At 40.6% G+C, this 27,548-nt stretch overlaps 1 protein-coding gene across 2 annotated transcripts in view; it reads left to right on the top strand.

Moving 5' to 3' along the window:
- SCN11A (sodium voltage-gated channel alpha subunit 11) overlaps positions 1-27,548 on the top strand; it is a 125,328-nt gene that overhangs the window by 86,902 nt on the left and 10,878 nt on the right. For both annotated transcript variants that reach the window (XM_067044518.1, XM_067044519.1), the window contains 11 exons: positions 278-463; positions 2,707-3,075; positions 4,684-5,115; positions 7,850-7,969; positions 8,731-8,845; positions 11,001-11,155; positions 14,343-14,516; positions 19,003-19,104; positions 19,583-19,852; positions 20,552-20,605; positions 23,175-23,316. In XM_067044518.1, the coding sequence (XP_066900619.1) occupies positions 278-463; positions 2,707-3,075; positions 4,684-5,115; positions 7,850-7,969; positions 8,731-8,845; positions 11,001-11,155; positions 14,343-14,516; positions 19,003-19,104; positions 19,583-19,852; positions 20,552-20,605; positions 23,175-23,316 (2,119 nt within the window). The remainder of the gene's footprint in view (positions 1-277; positions 464-2,706; positions 3,076-4,683; positions 5,116-7,849; positions 7,970-8,730; positions 8,846-11,000; positions 11,156-14,342; positions 14,517-19,002; positions 19,105-19,582; positions 19,853-20,551; positions 20,606-23,174; positions 23,317-27,548) is intronic.

The following is a 27,548-nucleotide window of genomic DNA, read 5'->3' as shown; positions in this document are numbered from 1 at the left end:
AATGGAAAATAATATTTATTCTCCATCCTGATGTCTCTTAGCTTGGTGACACTGGAGTGGAGGCCGTGGAGGAGGGCAGAGAGAGGGGCAAAGGTAGAGTGAGGTTCATACTACAATGGTAAACGTTTTTTTTTTGTGGATTGCAGGGCATATTGTATCAAGCATGAGAATACATTTTATTTCTTTGTAACCTCTGTGATTCCCTTGGGCCATTCTTAAAAGTGTATCTCCAAGAAGAGGTAGCTTTCTTTTCTCATTTTTCTTTGTCTCGCTGTAGGTTTTCACTGGCATTTTCATGGCTGAAATGTGCCTAAAAATCATTGCGCTGGATCCCTACCACTACTTTCGTCGAGGCTGGAACATTTTTGACAGCATTGTTGCTCTTCTGAGTTTTGCAGAGGTGATAATAAATAGTATGTGTCCAGGAAAACAAAGTTGTATGTCATTTCGTTCCTTAAGAGTGGTAAGGCACTTTCTTTTCTTCTTTTTTTTTTTTTAAGGGACTGTCAGGATGATAATCCAATTTAACCAGCTCTTTATTTATTTATTTAGTTGTACTGGGTCTTAGTTGTGGCAGGCAGGCTCCTTAGTTGCAGCAGGCAGGCTCCTTAGTTGTGGCATGTGAACTCTTAGTTGAGGCATGTATGTGGGATCTAGTGCCCTGACCAGGGATCGAACCTGGGCCCCCTGCTTTGGGAGCGTGGAGTTTTATCCACTGCTCCACCAGGGAAGTCTCATACTGAATAACTTATCTGACAGGATTGAAGAGTCTTGAGTAAGTTCAGTAGCTGGTTTGGATTAAACTTTACCATCTTACCTTAACCTGAGAACCAAAACTGCACTCCTCTTCCCACCCAGGTCTTTAATACCTTTGTGAGTCCCAAGGGGTCTTCTCTCAGGTGAACCCCTACTTTCCTTCCTCTCCCTCCACAAGATGATCCTTCAGGCAACCAGATGCAAAATTGTGTCTTCTGGTATCAGGACTCTGCTCCTTGCTTCGTGTACAACCCCTACAATGATCTCTTCCCCCACAGAGCTCTGAGCCAGGCATCCTCACATCTGGGCTCACCAAGGGGCTGTAGACTACAGAGCCCAGGATGGGGGTCTGTTGCTGCCTGCAGGTGTTATCTCACAGAGTCCCTCCTCATTGCTGCCAGTACCACATTCCTTTTCTGTAGTCTTTGCCCTCCATCCACGAACCATTGGAGGCATCAAGCACCTGATATGTACATGAGGGAAGGCTCAAAGGTGAGGAAAGTACTGCCTTCAAGGAGTATGCAGTCTAGGGAAGATACAAGACAGGCCCAGAAATGACCATGAGGCACAGTGGAGTGTGACAGACCCCACAAGAAGTATGGACAGAAATCACAGAGAAATCACATGTGGGAGGGTAATAGGAAAACCACAAAAGGTGACCTCTTGTCCCCTTTCAGAGATTTACTTTTTCTTTTGGCATGGATAGGATTTCCAAGCCTGTAGAATAAGACATTTGATTCAGTTACTTAAACATACATTTTATACTTGGCATATGTTAGAAAATCACACTGCTTAAAGTCAGGCATTATTAGGCTGTTCCCGAAAGTTTTATTGGTGCTTGGGTGAGCAAAATTACATTTGCTTTACTATCGTTTAGGCTTATTACAGCCATGCTGTGATGCAAGGATCTCTGTGGCATTGCCTGTGGATAAGAACAGAACCACAGTTTCTCCCTGAGATGCCCTCAGCTCCCCTCTAAGTAGACAGTGGTGGTCATTCTCTTGTGATATAAGTCTTACTGACCTGCAGTATCTCCCCACCCCCCAAATAGTTGATACTTAACAGGATTGTACTTCGGAGTGAAACCACTGGTTTACATTGAAAGTTAATACAAGAAATAATCTATGAAACTAGTTGCTGTGTTTTTTCTAAGGTTATTGTCTCCTATAAGGTCTGTAAGTTTCCATGGAGAAAATTTCTCGTGGAAAAAGAGTGTGTCTTGACTGGCTGATTGCCTTTTCTCTCCTAGATACAAAACATCACGTTACTCTTGTCATCGTTATGAAGTTTAGATTCAAACTTGTGACCTCAAATATATAATACAGGAGTTAGCAAACTTTATCTGTAAAAGGCCAGATGGTAAATATTTTCAGCCTTACAGGCCATATGGTCTCTTTCGAAACCACTCAGCTTTGCTGTCGTAGCACAAAAGTAGCTGTAGACAGTAGAGAACGCATGTGCGTGGCTGTGTTCCAATAAAACTTTATTTATGGACATGGAAATTTGAACTTCATGCAATTTTCATGTGTAATGAAATATTTTAAAAAATTATTTCCAACCATTTAAAGATGTAAAAAACATTCTTACCTCTCAGGCCATATAAAAGCAGGCAATGGGATGGATTTGGCCCTGACCCTTGGTATATTATATAGGGTTCCAAATACATTCATTATATTTAATAAGCATGTATGCTCAATTCCACCATCATGATCCCAAAGTCTTTATCATTTAAAATATTAGACCAAAATATTCCATTTTTAAAACAAAAAGTAGATACAGGTGAATATTAGATTGGGACATGGAGTTGGTGACCATGTTTAGGATGGATCTGGCTTTGACAAGATTTTTGAAAGTTGTAAATGCTGTGGTTCGTTTAAATTTAAACTGAGCAGATGGAATTTGTTCTTAACTGGCTTTTCTTCCATTTTTGTTTATTGTCTGTTTTTACAGCTGAGGGTCTTCAAGTTAGCCAAATCCTGGCCAACTTTAAACACACTGCTTAAGATAATTGGCCATTCCGTTGGAGCCCTTGGAAACCTGACTGTGGTCTTGGCCATTGTGGTCTTTATTTTCTCAGTAGTTGGCATGCAGCTTTTTGGCTCTAAATTCAATTGCATAAAGAGTAATTCAAAGTCCCTTGACCCTGCAGTCCCATGTTTACGACGCTGGCACATGGGGGATTTCTACCACTCCTTTCTGGTGGTATTCCGCATCCTCTGTGGGGAATGGATCGAAAACATGTGGGAATGTATGCAAGAAGCTAACCAAGCACTGTGCATTATTGTGTTTCTGTTGATCATGGTGATAGGAAAACTCGTGGTGAGTGTCTTAGTTTTGTTGTTTTTGTCACTGTGTTAAATACATGGACTAAACAAATGCATTGTCTTCTTTTGTAACACTTCACTAGTGAAAATTGTTACTCTAAGTATAGTATTATAAATGTAATGTTATATAATATTTTGAAATCTGCATTTGAATTTTGTTTGAAGACAGTACGGTAAGCATGAAAGAAAACCTTGTCACGTAGTGCTCATAAAGATGTCACAGTGTCTATCCTACTCCAGGTGGTTATTCAGATCTCCATTGATTGGCCGAGGTAGGGGTTTTTGACTTAATTTGTTCAATAGATGTAAAGAGATGTCCACTGAGGAAGGTTTCTTGTTATTTAAAAGAAGAAGGAGGAGGAGGAGGAGGAAGGGGGAGAGGAGGAGGGGAGGAAGGAGGGATGAGAAAAATAAGTGGTCCTTTTACTTCGCCTGGACCTTTTATGACTGTGACTCTTGGTAGAACTGCAAACATTATGCAACCATGAGAAGAACTAAACTAAGACAAAGTAAGCACTGCGGAAGATAGAGGGAAGGTGGAACAAACCTATTGTCGGGTCATAATTGGTCCCCTGTTTAAAACATTTCAAATATCTTGTCATGTGACATTTTCTTATTGTGTAAGCTGCCCTGAGTCTGTTACTTGCAGCTGGAAGCATGGCTGTTTATGGAGGCTAATTAGGTGTACACCAGTGAGGGTATGAAGAGACAGGAGACAGACAGGGATACCTGAGCATAAGATCTTCAGAATTGAGTTGAGGCTATCATGCAAATATAATTAACAATCCACATAGAAATAAAATTAACTATCCTAAATACCTAATAAGTGATGTTGATAGACAGTAAGAGATACGAAAGATCAGAAGGGCAGGGTATCACCCAAGGGAGTGGGAAGGGAGCACTAAGAAAGGCTTTGTGGGAGACACGGTACTTGAAAAGGGCACTTAAGAGGCAAAGAGGACTTAGCAAATAGAGGAGAGCTTGAGCAAAGATTCAGACTTGGGAATTCTCCTGAAGCTGAGGAAGAGTGACTAGACCCATTAACACCCACAAGACACTTCTCCCAGAGAGCTGTATGTGTTTGAGCTGGCGAGAGCCACAAACTAAAGAGATTTTAAAAAGCCTGCACAAGTATACCATCTCTCAAATTGTGCAGACAGGAGAGGACCTCCTAGCACAGCAGTCTTAGACATCAGACCCATATCCCTGTGGGCAATTCCAGAAAAAGTCCAACCTCATGATTCTGGCTGATGCCCAAGGGATATCCACTTTTGATTTTGCCACATGGTTTCACCATTCAGCTTTACCCTGGCCAGGGTCTACAATACGTGCTGCTTACACACAGACAGACTGGATATGGCTGTCTGCACCCTTTAACTTCAATTTTTCTCTGGTCTTATCTTGATGTCCCTATTACTTCCTCAATCTTCTCTCCTTTTATTTATTTTACAGGTGAACTTTCTTGGGAGGCAGAAGGACATAGAACTCTCATTTGATTTTGTTTTGGGTCTTGGGGAAAAGTTGTTGTGGAAACCTACTATATTCTTTCCTTTGCTAAGTTTTTCATTCTCCTTATGTCCCCCCTCTCTTTGCCCCTTCCCAGGTACTCAACCTCTTCATTGCCTTGCTGCTCAATTCCTTCAGCAATGAGGAGAGAGATGGACACTTGGAAGGAGAGGTCAGGAAAACCAAAGTCCAGTTAGCCCTGGACCGGTTCTGCCGGGCTTTTTGTTTCGTCATATATACTCTTGAGCATTTTTGTACCAAGTGGCGCAGGAGACAACATTTACCAAAGCAAAAAGAGGTGGCAGAAGGCGCTGAGGCAGAGAGCAAAGGTGTTATTCTCCTGGTCACAGAGATGAGAAAGGGCCCAGAGACCTGGGAGGAGTTTGGTGTACTGACTTCTGCACCAAAGACCTTGAGTGTCGGGCCTGATCAGACTTGGTTGGCCCCACTAGCAGAGGAAGAAGATGATGCTGAATCCCCTGGTGAAGATAAGGCACAGCCTGTCACACAACCTAAGGCTGGAAAACAGGTATGAAGGTTCACACATACACTTAGAGGTTGTAAAGAGCTAGAGGTGCCATGGGGCACTGGTTGCCTGCCCTGTTCTGAGCACTATGCAGAGATGATAAGGGTATAAAATGTGGCGGCTGCACATCCGGGGCTGGTTCTAATCATGGTCCTGCACATGTGGCACAGGTGGGTGGTGTCAGAGGAGTTCAGAGGGGAGCACGATCAGAGTGGGCTGGGGCAACAGGGGAATCAAGTGCCTTTGGTTGAGCCCTAAAAGAAGAAGTATAGAGTTTGAATTGGCTGAAAGGTGAGAAGGGGAGTGTGGAAGGTGAAGTGAATAGCACAAAAAGAGATTTTGTTTCTTATGAATTGCCTACCACCCTGGGAAGGATCACTTAGCCATAGCCGCTTACCCCTGGTACTCGGAGGGGCAGTAGTCTCTCATCTCTCAGACCCCCTCTTCCTTCATGGAACCTCTGCCCTGCAAACTAGCTGGAGTAAGGTTGATCAGGGCCCCAGTATTCTCAAGCTTTTGAACCTGGAATAGAGTCTCTGTCCTATGAGTATAAACTGAATTGAAAAAGGAAATCTAACTTCTTGGCCACATTCACCAGAAATTTAGCCTCTTCAACTCAGAGTTGGAGGAGAAGAGAAAAGTTGGTGACCTGCACCTTCTAGTGAGATACATATCTCTTGATTGGGAGCTGAGGGTAAAGGGAGCCCCATCTTGGTCACATCTGCCTAGAGTGGAGCTTCTGTCAAACTGAGCTGGGAGTGGGAAGGAAGAGAGCAGATCATGGCTCAAGTGACATAGACTCCTGCTGTTATTACTGAAATGTGTAGATTTTTTTAAGTAAATATTTCTTCATTTGCTGTATGCCCTTAGGACAATTTCCAGAAACTTAAATGATTTTTTACGAATATTTTCCATCACTTATGTTAATTTTCCTGGGGAGAACCTCTGCAGAGCTTCTTACTTTACCATCCAGGAAGCGAAATTCTGTATATCTTTTTTTTTTTTTTTTTTTTTGTAGTACATGGGCCTCTCACCGTTGTGGCCTCTCCTGCTGCGGAGCACAGGCTCCGGACGCACAGGCTCAGCGGCCATGGCTCACGGGCCTAGCCGCTCCGCGGCATGTGGGATCTTCCCGGACCAGGGCACAAACCCGTGTCTCCTGCATCAGCATTCAGACTCTCAACCCCTGTGCCACCAGGGAAGCCCATGTATATCTTTTTTAATTAAATTCTAAACTTGTTAATTTTAATGATGCTTTCAGATTACTATACTAATTTCATTTTTTTTCTCAAGTAAATTCACCTCCCTGTAGCTAATTTTTGAGGGCTACTGGTTTTATGTTTGTCTCCTCATACCTTTTGAAGTGTGAATTTGAAAGCTCATCTTTGTGGGAGGATCTGTCCCTCTCTTTGCAGTCTAAGTTCTGTGGTATCTTTAATCGACCCTCCTAGGGGATCCATTTCAGAACTAAGTCTTGTATTGCCAACTTGGGATTCTTGTCTAATAGTGATACTAGGCATTTTGCAGATCCAGTCACTGAACCAGTGGCTCCCTTTGCCCAGGTCTTGTTTCTGAGGCTGTGCTTCCTCCTTCCTCTCTAGGTATGCAGCTTTGTATAATTGTAATCCCAAACATTGGCCACAGCTTCTTTTATTTATTTTTAACATCTTTATTGGAGTATAATTACTTTACAATGGTGTGTTAGTTTCTGCTTTATAACAAAGTGAATCAGCTATACATATACATATATCCCCATATCTCTTCCCTCTTGCGTCTCCCTCTCTCCCACCCTCCCTATCCCATCCCTCTAGGTGGTCACAAAACCACAGCTTCTTTTGACTTTCTCTCTTAAGTGCAAGAACTTCAACCCAGCCCACAGTTTCAAGCTCTGGACATAACTGTGGTTTCCTTCCTCACACGGGGCACTTTTATTCACCATTACCTGCTACATGCTTTAAATTGTTATTACTTTATATTTTTGTTCTGTGTCTGGTCCATAGATAATGTGTACCTGTTTATTGTGTGTATATGTTCAAAGGGGAAAAGTGTTCTTAAATCAGGACCTTACAGTGTCAGATTCATAGGAACCCTCACATAGATTTTAGGATGAAACCTTCACTTAAGGTGTGACTTTGCATATCCTTCTTGGATTTAGCTGCAGGTCATAGGACAAAATTTAGTTTTTATTTTTATGTTGTGATATATTTTCATATTTTCTTTATATCTTTCAGTTACCTATTTTGCTAAGCCAACCCTCTGTACCCAACAGAGTAAAAAATTATTTTCCAAGTTATTCTTCTAATATTTTTATACATCTGTTTTTATATCAGAATATCAAATGATTATGGATTTAAATTTTTACTATATTCTGACCTTGTAATATTTTTTCAAGGGTAACTAATTATGCCAGTACCATTTATTAAACAATTTATTATTTTGCCATTGAATTGAAAGGCTACAGTAAGTTTCACCTCTTAATTATTTGGTGAATTTTGTATCCAAACCATATTGTTTTGATTATATTACTTATGAGTAAGTTTTGTTATCTGTTTCCTAGAGTAGTGTTCCAGAATTATTTTATGTTGAGTTTTTCCAGGATCAGTTTACAAAAGTAAAACGAAAAAGGTTAATAATATCATAATTTTCATGACAAACAGAAAACCAAATAGAATTCAAACTTGTTTCATCTCAAGTGAGATGTCCAGGAGGAATATTAATTCTACTTGGCATTTCTCAGTGTCAGGCCAGTAAACTCCATCAGAAGACCAAGGAGCCCACCAGTCCAGGAGCTCAGAGTGTGGAAATGGACATATTCTCTGAAGATGATCCTTATCTGTCGATACAGAATCCCCGAAAGGTAATTTTCCCAGGGTGTTCCCAGAAGAAACATGGCACATCCATACACCTTCTCCAAGATAGCCACTGTGGAAAAATATCAAGATTAGTACAAAGCAAACTGCCAGAATTAGATCTTAAGCAAAGGTCTAGGCCAGGGTTTCTCAACCTCTCCACTATGACATTTGGGACAGGATAATTCTGTGTTATGTGGACTATTCTGTGTATTGTAAGGTGTTCAGCAGTACTCTGGCCTCTACCCACTAGATGCCCATAACATCCCCCCATTGTATAAATAAAAAATGTCTTTAGACATTGTCAAAATGTCTCCTAAAAGGTAAAATCAATGACATTGCCAAAATGTCTCCTGGAGGGTAAAATCAACGAGAACCACTGTTCTAGGCCTATTATTCTGGGAGTTGAGGTAGCTGACAATTTCAGTCTCAGTAAAGTAGCATCCTTCTCATCACCTGGCTTCCATATTTGGGGTTAGTCAGCAGATCAGAGGTAAGATTTGGAGGGAGGAAAAGGTTGAGGCACTGTGTCTACATGTGCCTTATCTTTCATCAACCAAGGGAGAGCAGTTAGAGAATTCTTTCCTGAAGTCAGGGCTGGTCAGAACATTTAGGGAAGAATGCAAGAAGAAGTATACTTTCTAGACACCCTTCATACCTTTGCCTAGCTATTTTCATGCATAAAAAGTCATAAAATAAGCTATTAGGTATTAACCATGGTGACAGAGGGTGTTGGAAAGTGATTCCCCTTCTTTGTTCTGATGTACAGAAGTCTGATGCTACGAGTGTGCTCTCAGAATGTAGCACCACTGGTCCACAGGATCCCTTTCGGTGGGTACTTGAAATGGTTCCCAAAAAGGAACCAGAGAGATGTTTGCCCAAAGGTAAGTGGCAGTATTCCTACATTCAGTTCATGGAATATTTGGATGGGATTCTGTTATTCTTAGAAGATCTATGGTTTTGATAGATGCCTTCTTTCTACTTCTACTGGAGACAAAAGTGAAGAGTATTCCCTGGATTCTTGGGACCATTTCAGGAAATTCTTGATTTAGGTGGGGTCAACTTGTACAGCCCAAGTACCAGGGTAGAAAATCTAGACAACTTTCCCAGAAAGCCCACTGGACCAGTATTTTTGCCACTTGGTAGAGTTCCCAGTACGTCAATTGTCAGGATGTACTGGAGGTCATAGACCAAGAGAACTTGACCATAAGTCTGGGGTTGACTAGACCCCTTGCCAGGCCCTCAACTCATCTCTCAAGAGTTTTCTCTGGGAGCAGGGGTCCAAGACGGTGGCATAGGAAGACCCTGAGCTCACCTTCTTCCATGGACACACCAACTCTACACCTACTTATAGAGCAGTTCCTCCTGAAAAAGACCTGAGAGTTGATTGAAAAGCTACTGCACATAGAAAGACCACATAGAAACAGGTAGGAAAGACGGAGACATGGTATCCATGGGAATCCCCCCCCCAACTTAGTGACCTACAGTAGGAAGGAATATTGCTGCAGGGCCAGAGCACAGACTCACCCACCTTGGGACGCAGCAAGAAAACAGCAGTTTAAAGGGCATCTAGACTATACTGGAAGGAATTCCATGTACTAACCCTAGAGCTTCTGCCAAATGAGCAGGGAAGTACTGGAGCCCTCTGTGGGGTCAGAGGCACCAGAGAGCGCCTTTGTTTGAGTTACCCCTAGAACTCCCCCTAGCCCTCACTCACTCCAGCTCTAACTATCCCACCAAGGCAGCCTTGGCCTCAGCACTCCCCAGGGACTGACTCCAGCCTAAGCCTGCTCTAACCTCAGCTGCCCCGCCTGGGTGGCCTTAGGAGGAGTGCTCCTCAGAGATTGCCCCTGGCAAGCTCCAGCCCCAGTTGCCCTGCTAAAGCTGCCAGGTGCAATCCATTTACACAGGGGATATACACACACAAGTCCACTCCTTCGAGACCAAGATAGGTAGCTGTTTCACCTAGTTCATAGAAGGAAAAACTGAAAGTCATAATGAGGAGATAGAGGAATGTATTCCAAATGAAAGAACAAAATAAAACCCTAGGAAAAACCCCAAAGAAACAGAGGTAAGTAATTTACCTGATAAAGAATTCAAAGAGATGATCATAAGAATTCTGACCAAACTAGGGAGGAAAATGAGCTTCATCCCAGTAAGTACTTCAACGAAGACTTAGAAAATGTAGGAAAGAATTGAATAATGCAATAATAATACAATCCACACCAAGACACATTATAATTAAAATGTCAAAAATTTGAATATATTGTGCCAGTCCCTTTGCTCTGTAAAGTTTCTGCTGAAAAATCATTTGATAGTCTTAGGGAGGTTCTCTTGTATAAAGCTAGTTCTTTTTCTCTTGCTGCTTTTAAGAGTCTCTCTTTATCTTTAATTTTTGAGATTTTAGTTATAATGTATCTTGGCATGGATCTCTTTGGGTTCATCTTGTTTGGGAATCTCTGTGCTCCCAATCTCCAAACTTGGATGTCTGTTTCCTTCCCCAGGTTAGGGAAGTTTTCAGCCATTATTTCTTCAAATAAGTCTTTTGTCCCTTTTCTCCTTCTGAGGCCCCTATAATGCTAATGTTAGTATGCTTGATGTTTTCTCAGGGATCCCTTAAACTCTTCACATTTAAAAAAAATTCTTTTTGCTGTTCTGATTGGGTGATTTCCACTACCCTGTCTTCCGGATCACTGATTTCATTCTTCTGTATCCTCTAATCTGTTAATTCCCTCCAGTGCATTTTTCATTTTAGTTATTCTTCAGTTCTGATTGATTCATTTTTATATTTCCTATAGTTCTATATCTTTGTTGAATTTCTCACTGAGTCAGAACTGGCACATTATGACTCCTATTCTGCTCTGTTGGCCAAATGTTGTCACATGGCTGAGCCCAGATTCAAGGGGTTGGAAAAAGACTCCACCTCTTTAGTTGGAGGATTTTCAAAGTCACGTGGTGTGTACAAGGAGGGGTGAAGAGTTGGGCTATTAATGCACATGTATTATAGACACTAATGATAGAGATGCTAATTTCTTGCAGGCCTGGATTGCTGCTCTCCATGCTGTACTATGGACAAGAGAAAGTCCCCCTGGATCATTTGGTGGAAGCTGCGGAAAACCTGCTACCAAATAGTGAAACACAGCTGGTTTGAGAGCTTTATTATCTTTGTGATTCTGCTGAGCAGTGGGGCACTGGTAAATTATCATGGTCTTCTGGGGACATTGGGGATCGAGGCAGCTGGGTGGCTTCATTCTGACTTGGCCCCTCACGGGGCTGTGCATGTGGGGAGACCGAGAAGAAGTGGGATCTCTGCAGTTGTATCCCCTTAGGGGACAGGGTTTTGCACAAGTTCTGGAGGAATGCTACAACTGGGAAATCCCCAGGCCGAAGATGATTTACCTGTGGGAAGGATGACCCAAATTGGCACTTTAAAAAAATTTATTTGTTTATTTATTTATTTATATATTGGCTGCACCACACAGCATGCGGGAACTTAGTTCCCCTACCAGGGATTGAACACATGCCCCCTGCGATGGAAGTGTGTAGTCTTAACCACTGGACCGTCAGGGAAGTCCCCAAAGAGGCACTTTAAAGTGGTTATTGGAGTCTTGCCCTTGAATCCAAGTCTGTCCATCATTCCTGGAGGATTTCTAGACATTTTCACTGTATCCTACACGTTTCCTCCTCTAGACGGCAATGCTTCTATTCTCTTTTTTTCTGAAGACCATAGTGCTGCTTTTTAAAAGGTAAAACATTAGGAGGAGAAGTCAACAGGGACCAGATCAGGATATAAGTTGCCTTGGTATTTTTCACCACTCATGATCCCTTGAGAGGAGAGACAAAGAGATACCACTTTATGTGTATGACAGATCCTTCGAAATTGAGGTATGGTGTGATTTCCAGTGAGGTTTGGAAATAACTAAATCCATCAGCCTCCCTAGCCGTATAGTCATAAACTCCTTTCTGCTCTCTCTTCTCACCTTGTAGTCCATCTTTCTTCCTCTGCACGTATATCCTCACCTTGGGCAACAGTATGTTCTCTCTTATCACTTACATGTTTCTCTCTCTCCCTCCGATTATGTTCTGTGTCTCCTCTTAAAATGGCCATAATATAAAACTAAATTCTCTTATTATTTGTCATGTCAAGTGAATGGAGTACTGAGCTATCCCTTACGGATTTAGAGTCACAGAACATTTCACAAGTTGCTAGGAGGGACAAGGACATGTCTTGTTCCTACACCCCTGCCTTCCTGGTTAGTGCTTTACACCTGTATAATCTCTAGGTGAAAGGAGAAGAGCACACATGGGGGCCCACCAGAGCCTGTGATCAACAGACATCCCTATTTACCTGCTTACTGCAATATAAATTATCCCTGAAACAAAAAAGAAAATTTCCCTAAGACCATCGCAGAGAACTCCCTTGATTAATTTTTATTGCTCACCCTGTAGGGTTCCCTGTAATCTTCTGGTGATTACATCTCGCCAGCTGTCTACACTTCCAAAAGATAGGGTTCTTGCATTTATTCCACAAATGGTCACTGTTGTCTGCCATGCCCTGTGTTAGTCAGTAGAAAAGCAGTGGTGTTGTCACAAGGTCACAGACACACACCCCATGCTCCGTGTGAGAAAACTTATAATCAGAAAAGTAGCAGAGGGCACACAATCCTCCTAGTTCTCATCTGCCTTCAGATGAGGCAAACGTAGGCTGGGCAGAGTGATACTGAACACACAATGCAGAGGGTTCCAGGAGAGGGACCCAGGCCCTGTTTCACTACACTTATTTATAGAGAAATGGAGACAAGAAACATCTAGTCCCTCACCACTCTATGTGGTATATGAACCAGCAGCCTCATATCACCTGGCAGCTTATTAAAAATGCAGAGTCTTGGGCCCACCCCAGACCTGCTGAATCAGAACCTAGGTGATTTGGGGCTCATTAGAGTTTGAGAAGCTCTGATTTGGGCAACTACTTAATAATGGGAGCTTCCTGGATTAGGAAATGGCCTAGTTATATTATGGGAGCTTCCAAAGCTCAGTTGCTGATATCAGCCAGCTTTTCCATTGGGCAAACTCAGCCCTGCTGAGCCAGCTTGTTGCTAAGTTTCCAAAATGAGAGAGGAAATGAGCTTCCAACACCATTCAGATTTGTCTCTCTTCAAGAGGCAAACAGAAAATCCCTGACCTTCAGGAGCTTGGAGGCTAGTAGGGAAGACAGATGGAGTCCAGGCAATTATAGACCAGGACCATAGTGATACGCTCAGAGAAGCAGTGACTGACATGGGACCATGTAGGATGGCACCTAACCTATTCCTGTGGAAGAAGGACAGTTTCCTATAGAATATATAAGCTAAGCTGAGATCTTAAATGCTTGACCAGGAGCCAGTGGGGCAGAGGAGGAGATGAAAAGCCTTCTTCAGTCAAAAACCCACTTGGGGGTTGGAAGTGAGACTGTTTTATTCTTTATTCTTTTTCCCTAGGGTTGTGGGACTGTGGGATTACCTTAGTCCCTGACAGCAGGGCTGATTTCTTTCTTGCCTTCATTTGACATTGCCTGCCAAATGACTTGGCAGGTTTAGTGCCTCTTCTCTCTTTTCTTTCTTCCTCAGTAACACTGTAAAGACCAAAAGGACAGCTTATACCCTAGTAATATAGACCCTGAAGAGTCACACGCACACATACTTCAGGTGAAGGAATGTTTGGATGTAGCATGGAAAAGGGTCTCTCCAAAAGCTTGGATATCTAATTTTCATAAATCACACTTAATGAAATTTAATATTCAAAGTAATTTACATTGGGAGCTCTAGCCCAGTGCTTCCCAAACTTTTGCAAATCATGGTTCACATACAAAATGATCACATCTGTAGGGAACACTGAGGTAAACGGATAATGCTGTTTGTGGTGGAAGATGACGAGCCTCAGGGTTGGCAGGATCCAGAGTGTGGGCTAAGGTGTTTGGACTTGATGTTATAAGCAACAGAGAGCCACTGAATAGAGCCACCCAGGTAACTAGGGGGATGAGAGAGATGGTGTATGCTACTGGGAGGTTCTGGAAAAGTTGGCAAGATATTGCTGGCAAGAGTTGAAAAGATTAGGAAGACCAGGAAATAGTGTGGTGAAGATTTTTTAAAAAAAATATTCCAGGAGCCAGTGATGAGAGCCTGGGGAACTATAGTGGCAACAGAAATCTAGAAATAGGATTTTCCTTCTTCTGGTTTTACTTACTCAAGGAATTGTTTCTATTGGAAAAGTTCAGCCTTAACACCTTTTGAGCAAAACCTTGTCACCAAGGGAGGTATTAGTTTATTCAAATAAGGAAGAAAAATAAAAAGTACAGTCAGCAGAGAGTTCAACTTGGCCTATGGATGTGCTTTATCATTTCAGGTATTTGAAGATATTTACCTTGGTACACAACCCAAAATCCAAGCAATACTTAATTGTACTGACAGTATTTTCACATACATTTTTATCTTGGAGATGGGTTTGAAATGGGTGGCCTTTGGATTTAGGAAGTATTTCACCAGTGCCTGGTGCTGGCTTGATTTCATCATTGTGATTGTAAGTTTACCATCTCTGTGTCCCATGCAGGTGGGGGTTGAGGGGGGAGTGGGTAAGGGTGGAGGAGGGGATCACATGAGAGCTGCTTTTCCTGTGTGCCTTATATGAGTGCTTCTCCAAAATATTTTTCTTCACATTCATCCATCAGCAGTCCAGCCTTTCCTCGTTCCCATTCCTTATACGCTGCATCTCATACGCTTACCACCTCAACCCTTTCCATGATAGTACTCATTTACTTCTCTCCATAAGCACTGCTTATGTCTGATGTAAGTCTAGAATAACTTTGCATATTCTCTACTTTTACTTCTCCTTCCAACTTTTCATTTCTTTTCAAGACTTCTCAAAGCAGGTCAGCAGTGAGCAGATTAGACTGGTCTCCATCTTGATTGTCAAGCAACGAAGGATTATTCACATACATTTTTTCATTTAATCTGAACAACAATGTTCCAAGTTAAGCAGATCTATATATCACCTACCATATTACAGACAAGGAAACCTGAAGCTCAGAGGGTTAGCAATTTGTTTCAGGTGAAATTAGAATTCACACCTTGGTCTGTATGATGCTAAGGCCAGTAGTAGTAATAGTAGATCACATTTTTCTACTGCTTTCTCTGTACCAGAGAAAGCAGTACTTTACCATATGCCTCATATGCATTCTGTCTTTTAGTTATCACAGCCTTTCCATGTGGTATTGTTATTTTTCCCAGATACAAAGGAGTAAACTAAGTCATAGAGAGGCTAAGAAACATGTTCAAGGTTGCCCAGCTAGAAGTGATGGAGGTGACTCAAACCTAGTAAGCCTCACTCCAAAGCCCTTGATGTTAACATCTATCTATATCGTTGCTACCATGACCTAGTTAGTTAGACTTTATCCCTGCTATTTAAGGAAGTAGATACTGCAAATGCATAGCATAAGCCGTGTCACCACACTGGAGAGCCATAATTTTGTTGGTGGGCACAAATAAGCCGTGTGGTTCAGGAATTTCAGAAAAGCATCAGTGCCATTGGAGCTCCAACACAAGCAACCCCATGATCATCATGTCGATCCCTATCAGTTTCCACAGTGCTAATCACTCTACACCCATTATCTTATTAGATTATAGTGAAAAATGCATAAGACAATGGAAAGATTATTGATATTTCTGATCTAGGACCTGTGGTTTACTGGCCTAATGTTAGGAGACTGATTCTAAATCTTCTTTGTTTACTCTCTTTTCTGTGTAACCTCAAGCAAAGTGCTTGAAGTTTTGACATAAATTTTCATATGGATAAAAATGAGAGTGTAGATGCTAAATTGCCCAATTTGACCAGATACAAAATTTAAAACATAAATCTAACAACAGCCATTTAAATATCAAAACAGTAGTTGAATACCACACTTTCAAAAAGGATATCAGGCCCAGGTGGTTTTGAAAACAAGTTTAGCAAACTTCCAAGGAGCAGTGGCTATAGACTGAATGTTTGTGTCCCACCCCTGCCCCAAATTTGTATGTTGAAACCTAATCTCCAGTGTTTTGGTGTCTGGGAGGTGACTAGCACTTAAGGACATTTATTTCTGAACCCTTATGAGTGGGATTAGTGATCTTATAAAAGAGACCCCACAGGGTTTTCTCACTCCTTCCGCCATGTGAAGACAGGGAGAAGATGGCTGTCTATGAACCAGGAAATAGGCCCTCAACCAGACACTGACTGCCAGCATCTTAATCTTGGACTTCCCAGCCCCCAGACTGTGAGAAATTTCTGTTGTTTATACATCCAGGCTATTGTATGGCATTCTGTTATAGCAGCCTGAACAGACTAAGGCAAGCAGTTAACTCCACCCTTGTTCAAATTGTTACAAAGAACAGATAAAGAAGGGAGGCTCACAAACTTATTTAATGAGACAAACATAAAGTTGACAACGAAATGAATGGAACAAAAATGAGTAGAGCAAGAAAAGAAATAATCCTGTAAATATATATCTCTATAAATCCCAGAGAAAGCACTCAATAAGTGTGGTCCACTATTACTATTATCAGCCTTAGCATCATACAGACCCAATTCCACCTGAAACAAGTTGCTGATCCTCTGAGCTTCAGGCTTCCTTATCTGTAACGTGGTAGTGATGTACAACACTGCCTAATTCAGGGCATTGTTGTGCGGATTAAATGAGAGAGAGTGTATGTGAATAATCCTTTTATGTTGCTTGTTACTCAAGATTATATAAAATGATCTTTATAATTTTGGAGTAGGAAAATGCAAACACAACCACAAATACATGCATACATACATACATATAGACATAAGTTTAACTATTTCAAAATGTAAAACTTCCTTTTTTTTTTCAACAATACCATAATTATAGTTAAAGACAGGCTAGACCCTGGAGACAATATTTGCCATATACATAACAGATAGTTATTGTCTACAGTATGTAAATACTCCCTACAGATCAAGAAGAAAAAGGCAACCCAGGGTAAGAATGGGAGAAGGATGAAAATAGACAATTCACAGAAGGAGCTCAAGTTGCTAATAAATGTATAAAGAAATACAAACTAGTCATATCACCAGTTAGCACAGAAGTACATATTAAAATGAGACACTTCTTTTTACTCATCAGATAGACAAAAGTTTTTAAGTTGGATAATATCTAATATGAGAAAGATTTAGGAAAACGGAATTTTTAGTCACTGCTAACTGTCGTACAGTCAGTTTGTGGAAAGTTTTTCACTATTAAGTAAAATTACAAATGAGCCCAATTTACAAACCCAGAAATACCACTTCTAGTTATACATTTAAGGAAAACTCCTGTGTATGTACCCTGGAAAAATGCACACATCTGTCCAGTTTGCTATTGTTCATAGTAGCAAAGAAATGGAAATAATTTATATATTCACCAAGAGGGAATGAGTTACTAAAATATGAATATTTATATGCTGTAATATTTTGTAACAGTTAAAAGGAGCAAACCATGAGAATATATATCAACATGATAGGAATCTCAAAAATATAGTGCAGAGTGATAAATGCAAATTAAGTAGAAATAAAATAAAACTAGTGAAGACTTCCCCACTGGAAGAATGCTGTAGAGTGGGAAAGAATGTGAATGTTTTTATGTTTGTGTGTCTCATCAATGTCTCCCAATTGGTGGAACAGAGACTGAGGGTGAGGTTCCAGGCAAAGGGTGTACAATGCCCCTCTAGGAACATCTTCCCCACCCATGGTAACAGTCATTTAGTAAAGCCAGAATTGCTATGCTTTGCCATCCTTTTCCCTCTGGCTGGGAACAAAGTAGGTGTATTTGTGGAAAAGCTGATTAAATAGGTCTCCCAACAGGCAATGCTGTCACAAACAAAAGAACAAAAAAACCTACTTAAAAAAACCATTATAAATAAACACATTTTGAATTGGTGGTGATTTTTTTAAGTTGATTGCAAATTTTAAAATCTGGTTATTCTGTCATATTCACTCAATTTCTCTCAATTTGCAAATATTTTACTTTTACAATGAGATTGACAGGGTAATTCACTTCCTGTCATGCTGAGCCACTCCCCCTTCTAAGCTGAGCCTCTGAAGGGTCTGCATAATCAATAAGAATGGCTGAAGATCTGCAAATAGTGGCCTTCAACTTAAGCTCAGCATGTTTGTTGAGTTTTAAGTTAGTGTATTTACAGAGTTTTCCAATCCTCAGTCCTGTCCCATTGGGAAAAAAATAGTTAGGAGAGAAAATTGGATTTAATTCTCCAAAAGGGAGCTATTTGAATGAAGGGAAATATTAGCAAACAAAGAATTATTTCTTCATAACTTGATTTTGATATCATTTCAAACATATGGAAAAATTGCAAGAAGTAAAGAATCCCTTATACTCTTCCCCCAGATTCACCAGTTATTAACATTGCAGCCCATCTGCCTTATCATTTTTTCTATTTTTTTCCCCCTAAACTGCTTGAGATTAAGTTGCAGGCATCACACTCCATTAGCCCTCAACATTTCAGTGTGTATTTCCTAAGAACAAGGATATTATCTTACACAGTCACAGTACAATTATCAAGGTTAGGAATTTAACATGATCCAATACTAAAACCCACATCCATTTTCAAATTTTCTCAATTGTCACAAGGTTCTTTATGGCTAATTCACCCTATCCACACACCATCACCTTTCCCGCCACTGCAATCCAGGATCAAACTCAGGACCTCACATGATTTATCATTGTCATGTCTCTTTGGTTTCCTTTAATTCACAACAATGTCTCAGCTTTTCTTTGTCTTTCATCCAACAAATCATGTAAATGCATTGTTCTCACCCATATGGGCTGTAGCTTTGCCAGGCAAGGAGGAAAATAGCCTCTCACCTGCCCTCCCCTTCCAGCAGGGTCTGGCTGGTTTCTCTGGATAATCCACTGTGGGCACAATGAGTTTGCCTCTCAGAAAGACAGCTCTTAATCCCCACTGGGTTCTCTGGGCACCAAGTCAGGTGCACTACCTGTGGCTTCTTTTCCCACCAGGTCTCTGTGACCAGTCTCATCGACTTAAAGGTCTTGAAGTCCTTCCGGATTCTGCGAGCGCTGAGGCCTCTGCGAGCCCTGTCCCAGTTTGAAGGAATGAAGGTATGTTCTTCAGATGGATGGGAGGAAAGTCAGCTAGCAGGGAAAGGCAGAGAAGCCAACTGCTCTTCTTGGGCTGGGCTTTCCTTAAATTGCCAAGCTTTTCCTGGACTCCTTCCCATCCAGCCCACTGCTTAGAATTTCAGAGATGGAGAAAAGTCTAAGATATAGTCTTCACCTAAAAGTGCTCTGTGACAACGGAGATGGGCTCTGGCTTCCCTTCAATCCTAGGGTAGGTGTCCCATAAGTCTCTAATACCATCATCACAGGACACTTCTCAAGTGATCCTGTGGCAACAGAAAGGACCCATTATGTATGGAGCTGAGAGCAGGGCTTGCCATGGGGTGTGGGTTCGGGGCTGGAATGTAAAGGCGGGGCTCCAAGAAATCCAGCCCCACACGTTAGACCCATCCTGGGAAGATCAAGAGCTTGTTGAGTCTCACACGTCTATTATATTTTTCTTCTCTTTTGCTTCCTTAAGGTGGTAGTTAACGCTCTCATAGGTGCCATACCTGCCATTCTGAATGTTTTGCTTGTCTGCCTCATTTTCTGGCTCATATTTTGTATCCTGGGAGTAAGTTTGTTTTCTGGAAAATTTGGAAGATGTGTTAATGTAACAGATGGAAACTCAGTTATAAATTACAACATTGTTGCAAACCGGAGTCAATGTGAAAGTGGAAATTTCTCCTGGTTCACCCTGAAAGTCAACTTTGACAATGTGGGAATGGCTTACCTCGCGCTGCTGCAAGTGGTAAGCACTGTGGGTTTGTTTTTCACTCTGGGGAAAGAAACCTTAAAAGAATCATAAACCATTTCTCAGCTAATAAAAATACAATGACTCTATTGAGATAAGAGAATCAAATCTCAGTTTCTCACTTGGGAGCTAATGCCCTCTGGAATTGTTCCCCACGGGAGCATCTCCAACCTTATTTTCTACTGAGCCTCAACCTCCAGGCGATGTCCCATAAGGGTCTGGATCTCTCACTCTGTCCTAAATGGTGCCTTGCTCTCCTGAGCTCCAGCCAGAGAGACGAAGAGCCTCAGATGCTAAGCCACTCCGTTAGTAACAGTTCCCTGTGGGAAGTCAGTCCCAGGTCAAATCGTGGTTGCAAAGTTTTGGACAGATAGTGCATACAGATGTGGAATCAGGAAACAGCTTTAATCAGGCTCTTTGCAGCAGTTGGTTCATAGCTTCTTTAGCAATTTTTAAGGCAGAAATTTTCTCTTGTTTTTAAACTTTTTGTCTTGTGAAAATGAAGAAAAAAAAATCCAAGACATCTATCCTTGAATTTCCTTGTGCTGTTTGTTCTTTTATGTGGACATTCTGTCCTGGAAGGGTGGGGCATTGTCTTATGTATATCTGCCCACTGGACATGCTGACTTTCATATGGCACTTGTCTGTTGACGGCAAGTCTATAATTACGTTCATGTTTCTCTGCTTTCATTGCAGGCAACATTTAAGGGCTGGATGGATATTATGTATGCAGCTGTTGATTCCAGAGGGGTGAGCTTGTGTTCTACCATGTTCTAGAGTGCTAGGATCAAATCAGGAATATCATGACTACATGGACAGCCCAGAACTTCCTGCATCATAATTCCAGTGGCCAGGATTCTTTGCCTTGTTTTCATTAGGACAAACACTATGAAACAGGGATTGAAAGGATTCTTATTCATCCTCCTATGAGTATTACATCCTAGCATGCTACAAAGTCAAGTCCTCTTTCTCCATACTGACCACTCATGTAGGAGGTGGAGCCAGAAGAAACAGAATCACAGGATGCCTTGATTTTCCTCTCTCACCTCTTCTTCAAGTGAGTGGAAAGGCAGAAGTCAAATTTCAAAGGGTACCTCCTCTTGACTGTGGGAGAGAGAACCTTAAGATTGGACTAGGTCTGAGCAGGAGACCCTTCAATGGCTCCAGGTTCCCCAGAGAATAAGGGGATTTCTAGTAATTGCCAACTGTCAAGTTATAGTTAAATAAAAAGTGATCATGGATTCCCAAGGTTAGAAGAGTACTCAGCAATCTAGTCCATTTCTATTTCCCAGTTGGGAAAATTGAGGAATAGAAAGGAAGAGCGTTGCCCAAAGTCATAGCGAGAGAAAATGTTTGAATCAAGAATGGAATCAGCATTGTTTATTTTTTCCTACCATCACACACATATGTGTTACTGTTTGAGAGTATACAGAGTTGATGCCTGGCACATAGTAGATGTTCAGTACAGCTGGTAGTAGCAGTAGAGGTGATATGAATAGTGTTATAGTAGTAGTTGAGGCAATTTATAACAAAGGAAATATTTAAAAATATTAATGTGCTTATTTTTTTGTCCGTATGAATATATGAACTTCACCTCAGTTTACCTTAGACATCCATCTGCCTTGAGGTAGAGCTAGGGGATAGGGACGAGATCTTATGTATGACAAAAGAAGTATGTGTCTTATATATGTTCCTTGAGTGAATGATGGGTGAGTGGAGGTGTGTGGAGGTGTGCCTGTCCTGATGTGGTCCTGGGATATCCTAACTGATGTGTGCTAGTATGTTGGCCTTTGTCTGTGTAGTCACAGAGCATCGTACTGTTCTCAAATATTGAAGCTGCAACTGGTGAAACCATGGGCCTTTCTCCTCCTTAAACTCCTCCTAGCCTCAAACACTGACTCTCTGCCATATCCTTCATATGGTGTCCAGGCTCAGCAGTCTACTCCCATCCCTTACTATGAAGCCCACAATGGCAGGCATATGGCTGTCAACCCCACGTCCAAGCCACGAGAACTAAGGAAGGTTGAAGAGACTGCTCTCTGCCCAATTATGCTACTCTAGTCTCTTAAGTCATCCTGCCTGCCCAGCGTATCCCAGGCCTTCCCAGCAGTAGTTTTCTCTTTGAAAAATACCAAAGTTGAACCAGAACACACATTCTTTGCTCTCCATATTCCCCTTGATTTACTGGGCCCCAAGCCCCTTCTCCAAACCCAAAGAAGGGAAAATCAGGACACACATCTCACAGCTCTGATGTTCTCTCTCTCTCTCTGTTTCTCTTGCTGACAATGCCCTGGGTACAAGTGAGGTGATCCTTTGTCTGTTCCTCTTTCTGTCTGAACCTCCCTTTGCAAGATGATTAACCTGCTGCATAATCTTGTTTTCAATGTCAGATACTGAATATTAATTCTTCTTTCCATTACATTGTTTCTAGACTAATGCCTATCCTTAATTCAAACAAGTAGATGCTTCCAGCCAACTGGGACTAAGGTCAGGAACTCTTCAAGGCAAAAGAGAAAAATAATTGTTTCAAATATTTACCTCTAATACACTAGTCTGTATGGTGGGTTTTGAAAAACAAGTATCATGAGTACATTCAACACATAACAGAGCTATCAACATTCATCTCTGTCTTTGAATGTGATCAGAGGAAAGAAAACAGAGATGCTCCTGCCACCTATCCCCAAAATAAATAAAACCAATGACCCTGTGAAGATCTTGGATGTTTTTGGTCATGCCTTAAGCTAGGGGAGCTTGATTATAGTCCATTCTTGTCCATTCTAGAGCTTGATCATTCATCCACTCATTCAATGTGTGTGGAGAACCTACATGTCACAAGCTATGCCAGGTACTAGGAATTCAAGAGTGACAGGATGCAAGCACAGACTAAATACAGTAGTGAGCTCTGTTTGAAGGATATAACCTTTCAACAAGGGTTGGTAGTCAATCTCCTGAAGTGAACATGTCCCTTCTCTGGTGGATATCTCCAGTCTGGCTCCCTCCAATTATGTGTCCGTATGGACATCCTAGAGACCTTTGCAAAGGACACATATGATCATGCCACTCTCCTCCCTCACAACCCTTCAATGATTCTCCATTGCTTAGAAGAAAAAGCCTAATCCTCCACCACACCCCCTCTCCACTGTATGGTACCACTCAAGGTGCACTGAGGGAAGCTGAAAGAGGAGAGAGGGGCTCCCTGCAGGGCCACGGCTGACTGGAGGAGGCTGAGTGGTTAATGCTGCTGCTACCAGGCAGTTAAGATGGCTCATATTTTTCTCCAGTAATTGTTTTCTTCTCTCATTTAAAAAATCCCTAACAGGAAGGACAACAGCCAAGGTTTGAGGAGAACTCATTAATGTATGTTTACTTCGTAGTTTTTATCATCTTTGGCTCATTCTTCACTCTGAATCTCTTTATTGGTGTTATTATTGACAACTTCAACCAACAGCAGAAAAAGATAAGTATGGGGGTCGTCCTGTTTTGGTATTTTTACCTGTCTTCTCCAAAGAGCTTGAATGGAGCATAAATCTGTTCTAAATTGTTGTGCAAAGTAGCTTTTATCATCTGCATGAGAACAAAGAGGGAGCCTCCTGGAGAAGAGTCTTGAGGGTATGGCTGAAAAGGAACTAAAACAGCTGGGTTTTATTAAATCATTGTTTTTATTCTCCACTCTACCCTCTTAAGCAAAGGACATTGTTGAACTCTAATAGAAAAATAATTACCAGGATTAGTATTTATGTCATATTTTAGTAATCTTTCAAGCGTACGTTGTTATCCAGGATAAAAAGAGTACAAAGGATTCCGGACTTAGGATGGTTCAATTTACACAACTTTAGCTTTATGATGATGCAAAAGTGATACTCACTGAGTAGAAACTTTACTTCAGATTTTGAATTGTGATCTTTTCCTGGCCTGGAGATATGCATGCAGTACAATGCTGTCTTGTGACACTGGGTAGCAGCAGCCACAGCTCCCAGTCAGCCACACACTCATTGAGGGTAAACAATCGATATATACTTACAATATTCTGTACCCATGCAACCATTCTGTTTTTCACTTTCAGTACAGTATTCAATAAATTACATGAGGTATTCAACACCTTATTATAAAATAGGGTTTGTGTTACATGATTTTGCCCAGCTATAAGCTAAAGTAAGTGTTCTGAACATGTTTAAGGTAGGCAAGGCTAAGCTATGATGTTCAGTAGGTTAAGTGTATTAAATGCATTTCAACTTACAATATTTTCAGCTTACAATGGGTTTATCAGGATGTAAGTACAGGAAAATCTGTAAACGCTCCTTTTTCAGTAAACTTGTGTCTTGCCTCTCAACACCCAAATCTCAGCAGATTTACTGAACTTACTTGGAAAGAAGATGGTTGGGGAAGAGGCAGATTTTTTTAGGGAGTTTTTTCCCCCATGCATTATAACAACAGATATTTATTCTTCTGATTCTACAATCTATAGGAGCATTGTAGTAAATGTGGAAAAAAAGGAAGAGAAAATGAATATTTAAATCACCCTTAAGATGACTGCCAAATAATAACCATTTTAGATTAAGCCTCATCATTTTCGTACCATCTTTTCCTGTTACTTTTTAACTAAATAAGTATTTCTTTTACATCGTTGAGATTATGTAATATTTTTAACTATCCTCTCCATTAGTTATGAGTTCATGTCATGAGATCATCTTTGTTATAAAATTTTCAGGGCTGAATTTCATCCCATAGATCATAATTTGTTCTAATCATTTCCCCCACTCCCCTTTTTAAGGACATTTAGGGTCATTTCCAAATTTCTTGCTCTTCTAAAATAATCATTAACATTCTTAAAATTTTCTCTGTGTATCTCTGATTATTTCCTCAGGATAAGTTCCTAGAATTTAAGGCATTAAAGATATATTGTCAAATTGCCTTTCAGAAATGCTGTTCTGGGTCCCATCCTTTTGCAAGATATGAAGATGCCTGTTTACTCTGTTCTAATCATTCTGACTTTTGTAATTTTTAATTATCTTTTCCAGCTCGATGGGTAAAAGTGTTATCTCATAGTTTTACATTCATTCATTTGACCATTTATGAAGTTATACACTTTTTTTTTTTTTTTTTTTGCGTTATGCGGGCCTCTCACCGTTGTGGCCTCTCCCGTTGCGGAGCACAGGCTCCAGACGCGCAGGCTCAGCGGCCATGGCTCACGGGCCCAGCCGCTCCGCGGCATGTGGGATCTTCCCGGACCGGGACACGAACCCGCGTCCCCTGCATCGGCAGGCGGACTCTCAACCACTGCGCCACCAGGGAAGCCCAGTTATACACTTTTTCACAGGTTGATGGCCATAAGTATTTCTTCCTTGAGTTATCTGTTTACTGTCTTTGTCTCTTCTTAAAATTGACATTATCATCTTTTTCTTATTTTTTTTTATGGTAACTCCAATTTGTGACTTGCTTCTTACATTTTTGTAATGACGGTTTTAGCGTATAGACATTTAGCATATTTATGAAGTCAAACTCTCAGTCTTGTCCTTTTTGGCTTCTTTTCTTTCATTTATATACTAAAGGCATTTCTCAATCCTAAAATCAGGTAACTAAATATTCACCTTTTGTTTTCCTAATTGTTTTGTGGCTCTCTTTTATTTTTCTGTTGAACTGTTTAAATTCACCCAAAATGTATCCTGATACTGTTGAGCTTTCTTAGTGTCTGCTGGGAGAATCATTCACGGTCCCAGGCAACTATATGGCTGCTGTTATTCAGGAGTGTACTATGTGGTGTCACCTCTGTAATATGCAGCTTGATTGCAATCAATACCTACAATTTGAATGTCAGGCCTTGTGATTTCAGATTTAAGCTTACATTTGAAATCACTGTTTTGATCAGTCCATAGAATTTTTGTTCTGTTTTACTTTTTATTACAGAAAATTTCAAACATGTGCAAGAGTACAGCAGAGTGAACCTAAAATATCCATCACCCAGCACAGCATTTATTGATTTAAGAACATCCTTATGCCATCTATGCCCTTACCCAATCCTTCCACCAGATTTTTTATAGAGCAAATCACAAATATCATATTATTTCATTCACTGATATTTCAGAACATATATCTTTTTAAATATAACTACAATTCCATTATCAAATCTAAAAAGTTTAATATGAGTTCTTTAAACTCGTCAAAAACCCAGTGTTCAAATTTCCTCCAGTCTTTTATTTTCTCAAAATATGTATTCATTCTTTCATTGATTGACTGATTGATATTAAAGTTTGTTTCTTTTCAAATTAGGATTCAAATAAGGTCCTCCCATTGGATGAGTTCCTTGCTCTCTGGAATGACAATATGTTCTAGGTCTTGTTTGTACCCTTCCTGCCCCAGATCTGGAATCAGCCATTTCTCTAAGGAGTGCTGGGAGGTGGTATTCCAAGACAGTCTGGAATGCTTATTGTGATTATTTTGAGTCTTTTTCAGTGGACAGAGATACTTCAAGTTTAGGACTACAAGGAAATATATATGTGGAAATATGAATACTCATCATTCAAATTCAGGACTACAAGGTTTTCACTTAACCAGTACATCTATATCTCCTCTTTTCCACACTGAGAAAACTGGTTCTCGTGGATACAAAAGATGATACCTTAAAATTTTCCATAACTACTCATTTTATTTATCTCACAACACACACATAGGACAGTCTCATAATAATAGTATTAATACTCTCATGATGCATAAGATTATTGAAGACACTTGTATCTTCCAGGCATCCTGAAAAAACCTGGTTAACTTCTAGAGCTGTTTCTTTTTTTCAGTTTTTTTTTTTTTTTTTTTACTGTGCAAAACACTCATAACATAAAATTTATCATCTTATCCATTTTTAGTGTATATTCAATGGTATTAATTACATTCATAATGTTGTGCAACCATCTTCACCATCCATCTCCATAACTCTTCATCTTGTAAAACTAAAACTCTACATGCATTAAACAATAACTCCCCATGCTCGCTCCCAGCCCCATTCTACTTTCTGTCTCCGTGATTTTGACTATTCTCAATATCTCATGTAAGTGGAATCGTATAGTGTTTGTCTTTTTGTGACTGGCTTACTTCATTTAGCATAATGTCCTTAAGGTTCATGCATGTTGTAGCATATTGCAGAATTTCCTTCCTATTTAAGGCTATGTATATACCATATTTTGCTCTTTCATCCTTCTGTTGATGGACAATTGGGTTGCTTCCACATTTTAGCTATTGTGAATAAAGCTCTTATGAACATAGGTGTGCAAACATCTCTTTGAGACCCTGCTTTTGATTCTTTTAGGTCTATACCTGGAAGTGGAATTGCTGGATCATATGGTAATATGTACAGTATACAAAGGTTCTAATTTCTCTACATCCTCACCAGTACTTGTTTCTGTTTTTTCGATAGTAGCCATTCTAATGGATGTGAGGTGGTATCTCATTTTGGTTTTGATTTGCATTTCCCTAATGATTAGTAACACTGAACATTTTTTTCATGTGCTTACTGGCCATTCATATATCTTCTTTAGAGAAATGTCTGTTCACGCCCTTTACTTGTTTTTGAATCAGGTTGTTTGTCTTTCTGTTGTTACATTTTCAGTGTCCTCTATATATTCTGGATATTAATTTCTTAACAGATACATGATTTGCAAATATTTTCCCCATTGTGTGGGTTGCCTTTTTACTTCATTGATAG

Source organism: Kogia breviceps, chromosome 10, assembly GCF_026419965.1.
Source record: "Kogia breviceps isolate mKogBre1 chromosome 10, mKogBre1 haplotype 1, whole genome shotgun sequence".
Lineage (NCBI taxonomy): Eukaryota > Metazoa > Chordata > Mammalia > Artiodactyla > Physeteridae > Kogia > Kogia breviceps.
The sequence above is the reverse complement of the archived record's forward strand: the minus strand, read 5'-3'. Positions and strand labels throughout refer to the sequence as shown.